The sequence below is a fragment of the Rhodnius prolixus genome, unplaced genomic scaffold (assembly GCF_049639745.1).
Source record: "Rhodnius prolixus isolate KJV_2025 unplaced genomic scaffold, Rpr scaffold_2, whole genome shotgun sequence".
Classification (NCBI taxonomy): Eukaryota; Metazoa; Arthropoda; class Insecta; order Hemiptera; family Reduviidae; genus Rhodnius; species Rhodnius prolixus.
This window is the reverse complement of record NW_027411592.1, coordinates 9,508,386-9,522,521: the sequence shown is the minus strand read 5'-3', so window position 1 is coordinate 9,522,521 and position 14,136 is coordinate 9,508,386. Positions and strand designations below refer to the sequence as shown.

General features: G+C 32.0%; 1 protein-coding gene and 1 long non-coding RNA gene across 15 annotated transcripts in view; one reads left to right on the top strand and one right to left on the bottom strand.

Moving 5' to 3' along the window:
• The first annotated feature begins 1 nt into the window (after window position 1).
• upSET (SET domain-containing protein upSET) overlaps window positions 2-14,136 on the top strand; it is a 32,797-nt gene continuing 18,662 nt past the window's right edge. For 6 of the 13 annotated variants that reach the window (XM_074120743.1, XM_074120733.1, XM_074120741.1 and 3 more), the window contains exons 1-11: window positions 5,804-6,027; window positions 6,357-6,462; window positions 6,554-6,758; window positions 6,873-7,221; window positions 7,388-7,435; window positions 7,633-7,817; window positions 7,888-8,069; window positions 8,760-9,020; window positions 9,099-9,410; window positions 9,507-9,664; window positions 9,802-10,030. In XM_074120743.1, coding sequence (XP_073976844.1) covers window positions 5,804-6,027; window positions 6,357-6,462; window positions 6,554-6,758; window positions 6,873-7,221; window positions 7,388-7,435; window positions 7,633-7,817; window positions 7,888-8,069; window positions 8,760-9,020; window positions 9,099-9,410; window positions 9,507-9,664; window positions 9,802-10,030 — 2,259 coding nt within the window. Of the gene's footprint in view, window positions 419-1,738; window positions 2,024-3,225; window positions 3,330-5,803; window positions 6,028-6,356; window positions 6,463-6,553; window positions 6,759-6,872; window positions 7,222-7,387; window positions 7,436-7,632; window positions 7,818-7,887; window positions 8,070-8,759; window positions 9,021-9,098; window positions 9,411-9,506; window positions 9,665-9,801; window positions 10,031-14,136 lie in introns of those variants that run through there. The other 7 variants (XM_074120745.1, XM_074120735.1, XM_074120739.1 and 4 more) reach the window with 7 other exon arrangements.
• LOC141450376 (uncharacterized) lies at window positions 3,816-12,622 on the bottom strand. Of its 2 annotated transcripts, none has more exons than XR_012456079.1 (5): window positions 11,450-12,622; window positions 11,235-11,364; window positions 6,851-7,187; window positions 5,716-6,017; window positions 3,816-5,272 (listed from the first exon to the last, which is right to left on the bottom strand). It is a non-coding gene; the product is annotated as an uncharacterized lncRNA (long non-coding RNA). The 2 variants fall into 2 exon arrangements; XR_012456078.1 differs by having other exon boundaries at window positions 11,230-11,364; window positions 11,450-12,614.

The following is a 14,136-nucleotide window of genomic DNA, read 5'->3' as shown; positions in this document are numbered from 1 at the left end:
TTAATAAGTGTAATATGATATTTGTGTTATAAATAATTATTGTAATTTAGATCATAATTTATTTGTTATCTTTAAATGCAGAAAAGTTGAATAATGGCTTCTGCATTCTGGAGGTGACTAGATATCATGGCCTACAATAGACAGCTTTGGGTTTGAGACTATGTCTTTGGCGAAGCTGTGTGACCCTTGTTTTTGTGGAAATATTGCTCCGCCATCTTTAGGTTAGTCTACTAATCTACAACTTATTTAGTTTTGACTGTGTTTAAATAAATATGAATTAGTGAATTTTGTCGGAAATGCTAGTGCAACTGTTTTTCTATTGATGGACATTGAACTATGATTAATTAGAACCCTTAGTAAGTGTTGATATGTTGTTGTTCAAGACAAAAATAACATTTCTCTCAACATATAATTATACGTGAGTATCTTCTATAATAAAACATATTGTCTTTCGAAATCAATTTCAATGTACATTTCTGTCCTACAAATTATCAAAAAAGAAATTATTGGATTAATATTAACGTCATACATCAAAAATACCTTTTAGTGTTCGTATTGTAAGTTTGATCATCCAATGTTTTTTTCTTTTACTGAACTATCTTGATAATTTCTAGCAAATCATAAACCATTTGCTTTTTATCAAAATATTCTTTCGGTAAGTTATCAATAGCTACCTTCCCTATTGTGTAAATGTTTAATAAATTAACCATACCAATGCTACAATCTTGAAACCAATTTCAATATTTTACGAACTTAATCTTATCGTTTGTTTTATTATAATCGAATTTGTTAAGATTCATTGTTACTTAATGCCATTTAATAAAAACACAGTGTAAAAACATTTTTTTATTTTAACTTGTAAAGACGAAATAATTATGTTATACAGGTGAATCGAACTGTTGTAATTAATTCACGATATTCTTAAATTAAATGTACTTCTGCAGCACAGTGTCGCATGTGTGACTTTAACCACTGTTTACAATTTTGTATTACAAAGGTATAGATATTTACTATAAATTCGAGTGCTAGAGATTATATGAATACTTCAAAGATTCATGATTTACTAAATTTCGTGTTCAAAATCTAGTTTATTTTCACATAGAAATTTGTTATTTAATGATAAAGTTCTACAGTATTAGATAAGTGTATCGTAAATTTTTATAAATAGATCTATTTTAGCATTGGCCGTTTTTTAAGGAGTTATAATTTTCTATTAAGAATTATATATTGAGGACTGTTGTAGGTTCAAGAGGTTGTGTTACCATCTTCTTAGTGCCATAACTGATTTACTTTTATTGTCGTTGTCGTTAGACTGTTTCATGTAACATAGTACACTTCAAAACAGATTAACACAACACTTATTCTGAACATTGTCGTTCAATTGTTTGCTGGTTTTTACAAGAATTCATTTTTGTATATTTTCCGCGCGCGCGATTTCATTTTATTATATTTTTTTTGCCTTGTGTATTGTGGGGTCCTCCAGCAAGGGGGTTTGACTTGGAGCCCCCCTCCGGTATGAAAATCGATGTTACTGTTTGCCAGTTGCGTCACAATATGGCCGTAGGGACTTCGTTGCTATAGCAACGTAAATTAATTTTTTTTCTTTTTCTGTAGATTTCATGATTTAATTATTTTAAAATTAAAATGTAATAAAAAACTCTAAATTTTATTTCTTATAAGTTTGTCAATTCATTACACAGTGACATTCAGAAGCTAGTATAGTGAGCGAAATACGATCTGCAATGGCCAGACGTAAAAGTTGACAGAATGTCCCACTAGTTTTGTGTATTAACCTTCAAAGACCGCGGTGTTGCCGGATCTATTCATCATACGCATGCGCGCTCAGCTGTTGGTAGACTAAAAAATCCAACTGCACACAAGCTTTTTGACGCTTGTCTATTGATTCAAGATGAGCCTTAACCTCAGGAGAAAGTGGATAAGTGTTGGAATATAGAAGATATTTGACATAGAAAAAATTATGACGGACTTGAGTACCCCCAACTGAAGAAACGACCCTGTTGAGGTTGGAGGTGTTCATCTATATTAGATTAATTTAAAAAATTCTGTTCGTCATTTAAGAGAAGTAAATAAAATTTGGACCACACAATTGGCTTTTGGAATTTCTTGACTACAAGTGCATTTTGTAGTTATTAAACTATAAAAAGCAATTATTTAAGCCATTTAAGTAACCCTGCATACATGAGAGATTAGGATTAATGTTATGAAGTTGTGACGTAATTTTCTGTAATAAAATATTTTTACTATTTTTACGAGAAGTTAGCTAAAAAAGCTAAAGAAATATAGTTCATTTAGGACTTAAATGTTGTGGGAATTGAAAATGATGCCGGAAATACAACAAAGCCTAAAAACTCCTTTTATGAACATACTTAAAAATTGTTTCCCTTTCTATTTTTAGGAATTCATTGAACTCGATAAGTTTCCGAGATGCTTGATATATATATATTATTTTCGAAGCATATTCAACATACCTTATTTAGAACCATATACTTATTCCTATGTGTTAAAAAAAAAAACTAACAATAATTGTGTGTCACTTAGTTAATTTTTATGTGAACATTAAAAAATGCAATTTTTTTGTTTCAAAAGCACAGTTATTTTCATCTAAAGGATTAATCTTAACAAAAATTATTGCAATTAATTTATTTTATTTTTGTTAGGTTTGAATGTACACACACGTTAAATGCAGTGATACCAAGGTCATTTCATGTTGGATGTTTCATTTTAAAACCTTTCAATTCATATTAACGGTATTAAATGTTTAATGTCGCACTTATAACTCGTCGGTTCATAATATCCTAATGATTTAATAAATGTAAATAAAAAGCAAATTTATTAAGATGTTGCTTTTATACTCGTATGACCTCAATTTTTAAAGAACTTTTTACAATGTAAATTATATGATATTGCAAAACCCATAAAGCAAATTTAGGATAATTATTTTGATTCAGAATACAAATTGTGCCCTTAAATATTTTTAAAAAAGTAAGATAATGTTTTGTAGTTACATAGTAGAATGAATTATTTATACTTAAAAAAAAAATTTTTTTTTTGTTGCTTCAATTTACAAGTTACGAGTTTCAACCAAAAATTTAAAGAGCCTATTTAAAATTTATATGGATGTTAGAAGTGTAATATTTGGATCTGTTTATTTATTTATTTGTTTGTTTTATTGTGGATAAAGTTATACATAAATTCAATTTTCAGGAATTTTAGTTTAAGATGAAGCCGGGTGGTGGAGGAGAAGTGTCACCCGAGCAAGCCAGCCTTGTCGTCCAACTAAATTCAAGCACTGTACCGCACAATTATGCGTAAGTTGTTAGTTTTTTAACTTTTTTTTTGTTTCTTTAATTTTTTTTTTAATGAGTATAAAATTTCTGTTATCTTCCTGGAAATAAAGCTAGTCAGGGAAATAAATAGTTCGGCCTGTATATACGAGTACTTAGTAAATATTTGTGCAAATATTGAAATTATATTATCTGAACTTATTCGAGAAATTGTTATATTTTATTTCATCATTATATTTTTAGCAAATTTCTTGTAAGGCAGATGAAAAAGAGGATTGGCCTAATTATTCATCACAATACAAGCTACTTACATACCATTATATACTCTTAATCTAAATAGTTACGATTGCGAACTATCATTTTTTAATCTTTCTAATAATTAGATAGTAGTATTCTTAGTGTTCATCAAAACTTGGCCAGGCAGTGCCGATTATCTTGAGGTAATCTAATGATGGAAACTTTGGTTTCTCGCTTTAAAAAGGAAATAATATTATATATATAATAGATAGATAGATAGATAGTTTGCAAAAAGAGCATAAAAATATAAAAAGCTTTTCTTAGATTGTTTCGGAGGGCTCTTTTTGAGTATTCTTCAATTAAGTGTGATCTTTATCTAGACGGATGTTGAGTTTATTGGATAAAACTATGAATTTGGAAGAATTATTTTAAATCAGTTCATCAGGTGCGTGAAAGGACTATAGATTGTACAAGTCAGTGGCTATACCGAATTCACAGTTACCTAAAAGGTGTAAAAAAGGTACTTTGTACAGTTTCATGGTTTGTTGCATAAAATTCTGGTAAATGTTTACTTATAGTGGTTACTTGCGGGACCGCTAAGCCCAAATAGTTGATGTGCAACTACCTCTTTAGACCATATTGTAACATTGTAAATAATGTTCGTTTGGTAAGACTACCGTAGAAGCACCAATATTTCTAAAGTAATGACTTTACTTTATACTTCCGGGAACCGTAGAACGCTGCGATGCATCCTACTGGGAACCGTAGGAACGCCTGAAGAATATCTAGAGCCACATAAAATTAATCTATGACCAATTTCTAAAACAGACGAATAAAATTATAAAAAGTGTTTAAAAAACAAGTTTTTTCAGAATTAATAAATGTCTTTTAGGTAAATAGCTGTACGATAAATAATCTAAAATACCTGTATTCGTTACTTGTAAAATATAAATAGGGAGAAAAGTGGTCTGATTTCTGTTTTTAACGGTCAAACATTTCACTAGAGAAAGAAGTGTACTATACCTCTCTTCAGGGATTATTTCCCAGCGGATATACAGCCTAATAATCAAAACCTATTTTAGGCCAGTAGATATAGTTGGTGAGTGCAATTATTTTGGTTTAGTAAATCCATTGGCAAAAACTAGCCCGTCCCAATCCAATGTGAACTGCCGAAGAATGGATGACATGTGGGAAACTGAGAACACCTTTTCCTGATTACTCCAAACAGGAGAGAGCATTTTTAATTTTCTATAATAGAAAGCCTTAATAATTACTACGTTTTGAAGCGAGGGTTTTGAATTGAAGGAGGGGTTTCATACATTAGGGAAAGATCCTTATTCGCAGGGGAGAGGTATTGTAGGAGAAAAGGGAAGTTGGTATCAGAGGGTGGTTATCCATAACTACGATTTTTCACTGATAAAAGTTCTCTACAGTACCTGGCTTAGTTTGTTGCAACATGAGGTGGTAAAACAGTAGTAAGAGTGAGTGGCATCACCTGGGACCAATGGAGGCACTACAGTTCTATTGGGTCGTAAAACTGAGTAGCCTAATTAAAAAAGAAACCGGTGAATATGAATGTATACTTTATTTAGATGCTCTGGTATCACGAAGATTATTCTGCGTGGTTTATACCCTGTTGACCCTCCTCACAGGTTGTATTAAATCAGAGCCCAGATGAAAGCTAATATCCTTGCCGATAGATATTTGGTCATTATTAATAAACAAACTTTCTGCAAAATAAATATATCAAATCTATATACAATACTATAAATAAGTCTATACATATATAATTATGTTGTAACCGTTCAATTTTATTTTAGTTGTTATTTTTCTGAAAAATATATATTTTGTTTTTTACCATTGAGTTTTTTAAATATTTGTCGGAAGTTTTTATTATCAGAAGTTGATTTTTTATTTACTTCTTGTGCTAATAGAATTTTATAAATACATTTCCTTGGAAAAAATTGCTGTTTTGAAAAGTGAATAATAGCATAATTTCGAAGAAATTGTGATTTTCCTGAATTCGAAGGATTTATAACTATACAGTTCTCTAGAATATTGAAGATTTAACATTTTGGTTTAACTTTTCTGGGCACAGTAACCTCTCTTCGTAATTTGTTTCATTTTTCTTGAACATGACTAAGCAAACAGAGAGAGACAGTTATATACTCACTTTAAAAAATTAGTAACATGTCATGTGCTCCATTTACTTCTTTTGGCTTCTCTATTAGTTCACAGTAATTTTTTGTCCTTTTAAGAACATGTATTTTGGACTGAAATGTAAATATATTTATTTAAATATTTATAAGTTGTCACCATCTTTGGTATTTAGTATGTATTTGTTTATTTTGAATTGTAGTTCAGTTCGTGGAGGTCGTGGGCAAGGTCCCGGGACAAGACACAAACTTCCTCTATCTCCTTCAGCACCTCGTTTTCTGCCAGCCAGAAATATCAGCGCAGTTGCTCGTCCACTCCCTAAAATTATGTGAGTAATTATAATTTCAGTGCCATGGAGGTATACAACACTATGTCACATTTTTTATTTTTTACAGGAGAGCAAATGAAAGAGTTTTTTTCGCGGTTTTTTACTTATAAGCCCACAGGAGCTATTTTGTTTAAATCTTTGGTGGATAATAAGTAACATAGATGCACGTTAACAGATGGTTGTGTAATAAAAAATAATAATTTTGTATTAGAAACATTAAAAAAAGAAATTTTGAAAAAAATGAACTTAATGTTGTATACCTCCGAGGTACTGATTTATTTAAAGGTAAATATACGGCAATTGCTTTATTTCTAATCTAATAATTGTAGGACAAGTCCCAAGAAGAATACTTCTGAGCAAAATGATCACGATTTTATGGAAGGCATTGTTGAGAAGAGACCAAAATTTACTAAACATTTTCCTCCAAGCTTTCAGGTAACTAACTGCCTCTTACTTTATACATTATTATAGAAGTACTTAACAATTTTATAAATAAAGTCACTTTTTGAAGGAAATAATTGTTCAGTTTTGCTTTCAGTACGTCGTTCATGAGCATAATTATGCTGCTCCACAACCTCCACCAACTCAGCTTTGTTCTCCCATTCCCCTGGGGGCTAAATCCATCAATAACGGCATTTCTGTCACCCCAAATGGTCTTAATAGAGTTGGACCTACTCAGACCCTTGTTCCAGCGCCGCATCACTATCATCATCCATATCCAGGACAAAGAGGTAACCAACTTACCACCAAGCTTTGGAATATTTCTCACTTGTTGAGTTTTAAATCAAGTTTTAAAGTCACATAGATATAGTAGAAGTCTTACTTAATTTATATCTTTTTTCCAGCGTACTCTCGAAGTGTGAGTTCTCCTATGACAAGTGCTGCTAATACTGGGGTTGGTGGCACAGTTTCTACATTAGTTCCTTATAGAGGGCCTCCAAGCATTGTGCCACCACCTTCTCAACAACCGACCACTGCTACCCTCTTGTCTGTCAGTGGACACCAACAGCCGACACCTGATGACGAAAGTGATCTAAGTTCTGATGGCGAATCTGGAAGTAGTCGTAATCTGAGAAGAACAGGTCTTCCTGGAACACAATTGACCAATCTTCCTTCGCAACTCGGACCACAAGATGATGGGGAAGAAACAGAAACTGCACCTGAAGATGAGGATAGCGTTACCAGATGTATATGGTGAGTGTTAATAAATAAAATCGGCTTGTTTACATGTTAATTATTTTTTAAAAAAAGAAAAAAAAGGTGAATTAAAAAGTGTATTTTATAGTGTAATTTGTTCTTGATTAATGAAACAGAACAGAATGTATAAATGTTTATAGTGTCAATAATTTATTTTTTCCAGTGATTTCCAACATGACGATGGATATATGATCTGCTGCGATAAATGCCTGTGAGTAATGAGTTCTATTTTTAATCTGTTGCAAGTTTCCTTGAATGGTATTCGCAATCAATTAAAGTTAACTTCGTAAAGGAATTATTGAAATGATAACTTCACAAGAATGTAGTATTTTGAGGAACTAAGTGCTTAATTGGAAATTTGGAGAAGTGATTGTAAAATTTAAAACATACCTTTCATATTTTTTTTAGTGTTTGGCAGCATGTGGATTGTATGGGTATTGAGAGAGGAAACATCCCTGATGAATACAGATGTGAAGAATGTGAGCCAAGAAAAGTTGATAAAGCTCGAGCCATCAGAATACAAGTTGCCAAAAGAACTCAGTTCAATGATTCTTCTGATTCTTTGGAATCTGCCAGAGATAATACCCCACCAAGTGAGTTTTCTAGAAAATATTTTATACTTGGTGTATTCCATTGTTTTCTTTAACGTTGTTTCTTTGCCAGGTGGAGGGCGAGCAACTGGAGGTCGGAAACAACAGTCAAGAAGTGTTTCCAGAGGTGGCAATAATAGACGAGAACGTGGCGGTAAGTCAGGAAGTGGAGGTCGCCAGTGGAGACAGGCCGATAAGAAGCAGCCAAAAAATAAGGGAAAACAGAAACAAAGGAGAACTACGAGTAACAAAAAGGTAGTTTTTTTTTTTTCTCAGTACCGTTCTTGGAAGGAAGTATAAATGTTTAAATCGGATTCATTTAAACTTATTAAAAAATATTTCTTTTGGAACATTAACTTCTAATAAGTCTCATTTACGTTACTTACGCTAAGATTACAAAAATGAAGTAAAATAAAAATATGCTCGCACAAAATATAACATTCAGAAAATAAATAAAATATCGCTTTTATTGATCCTGTTATCTTAAAAGTTACTCTTGAGTTGTTCTGGCAAGAAGTACACCAAGAATCACCCACCGTTTCTCCTGATAGCTTCGAAAAAGTTACCAAAAGAAGGAGTCCTGCTATCAATTGGAACTTAAAACTTTCAGTGGGTTCAAGGAATATTGTTCTATATATATTGTTTTATATATATAGATTATAGGTTAATAAATGTGCGAGTATAAGCATTTTAGCTTGAACTTCAATTGTTGATCACAAAGCCTTATAGCTCCTAGAATTTTTTCATTTTAAATTCCTTAATTTCGATTATTATCGAAAATTTGTGAACAGTAGAATTATTTAATGCCAAAAACTCGTTTCTTGACATTTAACACTAATCTTGATGAATCACTTTGTTACGGATTTCTCTTTAAAACTATTTTTTTTACAATAATATAGTGTATGTACTAAAATTATTTATTAAAGTGAGCTGAATATTTTATAGTCAGAGAAAAAAGAAGCTCTTTCTGCTTTGGAAAGATCTCCGTCGCCTTTACCGCCCGCACCGCAAGCGGGATTAAATCAGCTAAGACAGTGGATAGACTCTTATGAGGAGGCTGTAACAAACCATTACTCACCAGAGTTAAGAGCGAGAGTAGCGGCCATTAAAACTAACGGATTACATTCATCAGATAGTGCAAAACTGTCCGCAATATTACCAGCAGTACCGAAGTGTAAGGTGTCATTGATGCCAACCGGCATTAAGGTAACTTGATATACAATATATTCTGAAATATTTTTTTTAACTTGATAATATACACATTTATTTACTTAATCCTTGCAGATACTAGTGACAACGGCAGTTGTCGGGCCTAATCTACCCATCATAGAAGTACGAGGGAAATACATGCTCTCAAAAAGTCCTTCGTCACCAGTTAGTGGACCTGGAGGAGGTAATCTTGGAAGTGTAACTGGAGGGGGCACAGGCGGAAATTCGGGAAGTGGGGGTGGAAGTGGAAATAACCAAAAATGGAGTCCTTACGTGTTCCATCATAGGCTCTCACAAGCCGATCATACGACAGAAATATGTGTTGATACTACCACGTATGGCAATGACGCAAGGTTCGTGAGGAGAAGCTGTAGGCCAAATGCTGAAGTGAGTGACACTTAAATGTTAATTAATTTAATTTAAGTTATAAGGTTGTTAAGGTTAAAAATTTATGTTTTTACTAAAACATTCTTAATTTTGCAGTTACGCCATTGTATAGAAAAAGGTGCCCTACATTTGTACATAGTAAGCACCTCGCAAATAGAATCCAAAACGGAGATAACACTTCCAGTTACAGTAGGGCAGTACTGTTCTTGTGGACTTGCTGACAAATGTCAAGCCAATCATGTTCAATATCAAAGGTACATTTATTGTCTTGGATGGTTTGTTGTATATTTGTATAGTAGTGCTGCTTGGAAATCTTACGATCATTATTAAAAATAATAATCTTCTTAGGATTCTTATGTATGTAAGAATAACTTCAATTTTTTATGTTTAGTACTCAAGATAAGAGGCGACGTGGAAGAAGACGAACCATGTCCGAGAGTAGTGGTCCACTTGGTCCTCCTGAAAGAGCGAAAGCTGGAGCACTTGCTTCTGCTAGTATCAGTGGAAATCAGGCTTCAACAATCAACAACAACAATAATAACATTTCGAAAGATAAGGAAGCAAAAAGAGCGTCATATCAGTCTCAGATGTCACAGAGAAGTGTCCCCAGTCCTCCGAAGGTATGTTCAATTTCTTTAAATGTGATCCTATGCTTTCGTCTTCCTTTTTGCTTAAAAGCACTTCTTTTTCAAACTAACTGCAGTTGACTCTCCGGAGTTTTAAGAAATCTTGTATAGGCTGCCATTGATTAATAAAGCAGATAATTAGAAGCCTCATTTTACGTTATGTGACCATTATAAATATTTTTAATTTTCGTAAGCGTTAAATTTTCGAAATTGGAGAAACTAAGAAAACCTAAATTGCAGTTGTCAAGTCTTAAGAGAAAAGAGTAAGTGTTGTAGTCATGTCAAATTTTCAGAATTTAATTTTACTAGAAATACATGTTTTTGTAGTCCTCCGAGTTTGCAGCAGTAAAAAGCGCAAATTTTAGTACGCCTTTTATATATACGTATCCTAAGAATTTTTTTGTTTTCCAGAGACTGCAATTTCTTTAAGATTTCGTGAACTTGGATTTATGTAAAGGCCTGACTTTATTGTTGTTTTTTTTCATTGAGTTTTTTTTTATTATTGTACTGGTTACGGCAGTTATTTCGTGCCAGTTATGTAACATTAAGGAATCTTGAAAGATTCATTGGAATTTCCGAGAATTGTCTAACCCGAAATTTGAGTTACGTATTGAATTTCTCAGGTTTTGAAATTTTCTCGTAAGCATCTTTGTTCAGGGTTGTTTAGGAATATTCAGATGTGGTATCCGTTTGAAATTTTATATCAAGCTCTAGCAGCTTAAGAAGGCATAATTATTTTTGGGGGGTTTTCTCTAGCCACTGCAACATCGATGTAAAGTGCGATTAACTTAATACCGAACAATCATTAATAATATTAAGGGACTAATCAAACATTTTTAAGATCAAACTTTTATTCCAAGAAAATCTGTTGAGTGGAATTTCCACTCACAGTTAGCTCTTTTATTGATTTTCAAGAAACTTGGATTGCTAACTCTACTTCAAGCAACCCTTAACGTGGATTTGGGAAGAAGTAGGCTTAACTTTAAATTTGAAACCCTACTGCCATATTTGATGGTCGTGCACAAACTTTCTGTTCATTGTATTCCCCATAATCTCATTGAGTAACTTATGGTTGTAACTTAAAAGATCTTTAGGCTCTCTTTCCTGTCAGTGTCTATTACAGAATAGTCGTCTGGCATTAGTACAATGAGTATATGTAATAAAGATGAGCAATTTTCAATGAATTATATTACTGTACGTCTCCGTCCACGACCCTTCATGGAAGTTGGACGTAAAACAGCCTGAATGAAGAGGTACTTAGATTATTTCTTATGTCTCTTCGCTATTCTGTCCTCTAATTCTTCTCTGATACTTTGCTTGCATTCGGTCTGAAAATTAAATACTTAAGATAAACTCGTTTTTCTTACTAGAAATAAAAAGTGTGATTAAAAAAATGGTGAAGAGAACACTTACTGCATTTTTTATCTTCATTTGACCAAATACATTTAGATACAGGGGATGTAGATTGTGTAGGATGTGATTACATTGATAAACAGAAATCCTGCACAGAGTGTGAAGTCCAGTGTACAACTCTGGTTAACTTGAACAGTAAAATTCTCAAGAAAATTGAGGGAAGCTTATGATGGCATCTCCAAGAAAAAAAAAAAATCTCTCCTACATTAGGAAAAAATTCAATTTCCTCTGAAAAATGTTACAAGTAACGCTTAAGGTATAAACAAAATCAATGCAAACCATTTTCGAGATTTTAAGTTGTAACAATAAATACAAAAACTGAAGTAAGGAATTAGTGTAGATGGCCATCTACAAGTTAGGTCTACCACTGATTTCCTCTTCCTAGGAGCCGATAGCAGCTGCAAGCTCATCGATAATAATGTGTCAATAACTTGAGCGACAACAGCATTTTTATGTTCATGCGCCGTAATAATTAAATAATAGTTAACTTCAATGATGACTTAATAACTCAGTAAATTTTACTACCAGACAATGGATTTCACCCCAAATCTCAGGATTGAAATCGAATGGTAGTATCCATATGGAAAGTCCCAAATTTTATGTTTTTTGTGATTTTCCGTTTTTTTGGATGTTCTGATCTAGCAAAAAGCCATTTCGCTAAAAAAAAGTTCGTTTCTTTGGCTTCTTCATAACCATGCACTTCCAATGAAGAAAATTTACCACGTTGAAAGTAATTTCAATCCACATAAAAAATAAATTTCTTATTGAACATTAATAATTTGTTTTACTATAAATGCCCAGAATTATTTATGACTGTCCAATTGTTCTTATTTCTGTATGTTATGAATTAAAGTCGAAACATTGATTTAGTTTTACTAGAAAAATTTCGGTACTAATTGACTTATGACTTACTATGTTTATTAATAAGCAAATTACGCGACTTGATGCCTGTTTTATTATGCTTGCTTACCATAATTGAAGAGTTTTATTGTATTTTATTCATTTAAACGTCATATAGTTTATTTAGAGTGATTCATAATAAAGGAAAACTTTTATGATATTGTAGCTTTGTTTTTGTTTTTGAAATGTTCTTCGCTTTTTTCTTTTTTTTAATGTTAGGTGATAAAACAAAAAAATTATCCCGATCAGCTAATAAACTTTATTTTAAAACATATGTACGATTAAACATAAGATTTTAATTTCATTTTTTAACAACTTTTTATGTTTGCTATTATAAAAGTGAAATGGAGTTAATTAATTTAAGGGTAAGCAAATTTAAAATGACCTTATTTTTACTCTGTAAACGTGACTTTGTTTTTGTTTTTTCATCTTTGAAGAAAAAGTTACATTTGTTTGCAGAGAATTCGTAATGGTGCAATAGGAATAATAAAAATAAATGTCTATTTTAATGAGGTTATATATTTTTTATTTTATTTTGAAACAATTGTATGAACTTTTACAATTAACCATGTGTAAGCAGTTGCTAACTAAGACTTAGTAACAATATTCTAAATAATAATTCCTCATTTATAATTCAAAAAAATACTGGTACTTCAACACAAACCCGTCTAAAGTACACAAAAACCTTTTCAAGTGATCCTTAACATTTACTTATTTCTGATTACAATTTGTAGACTCTCTCTTGTTTTCCTTTTCTTGGAGTTAATTCATAGCCACAAATTTCATTGTTTTCCGTTAATGCTTTTATATTTTATCCACTTTAGCAATTTTCTAACGTTTGAGCCGTTCCGTACATCTTTGAGTTCATCTTCAGTCGATTGAACACTCAATCATTATCACTTGTGCCAATTTTGGTCTCGTCTGTCATAGACCGCTAGTTGATCTCCATCCAATAATGCCACCACCCGGTTTTGGACACCATGTCTTCTATTGCAATTTCGGTTTACCAATTTGTCGGGCTTTTATGTTCTTTTAATAGCTTATTAGTAACCTCTTCAGGATTCATTCGTGCTACATCTCCTGCTGTACAAAAATCCCCACATCTAATGGAACTCATTACGTCATCATTCTTTTTACATATTTATGTTCCTCAGTTCCATATTACTAGATATCCTGCAAGTTTAACAATCCATGATGGCTCCCAAGTTCCTTGAAAGATTTTCGTTTCGAACCTAAAAAGAACAAGCTCATCATTTTCAATAATCGTTCAATATTCTGAAGCTTACATCAATATCGGTTGCTTAAGGGTTTTAGATAATATTTCTTTTATTGAATTTATTACCTTTCCTAAGTAAGATGTGTTCATGATACCATTGAGCGTTCTTTGAGCGATTGAAGATGGACTCAAAGAAGTTAGAAATAATTTTTTTTTGTTAAAGCTAAAATTTAATGTTTGCTCTGAAGATAAAGTAATAGCAAAATGAGACATCATACTTCGTATCTGAATACGAGTAGAACAGATTTGATTTATTTAAGTATATTTTTTAACTTTTGTTAAAAAAATTGATCGCTCCACTTATCTTTTTTAAATTATTTATCTTATAAAAATTAATTTATAGAACACAATTTATGTATTCGCCTAAAAAATGTGGTGTATTGAACCCAAGGTGTATTTTTTTTTAAACGTTTGCCTTGAAAAAGTCATGTATCATCTACTTATTGTAAATAGATGCATTGTACTCCGTTGAATATCGTGCAACGGCTTATCTAATTTTTCAAATTTGACT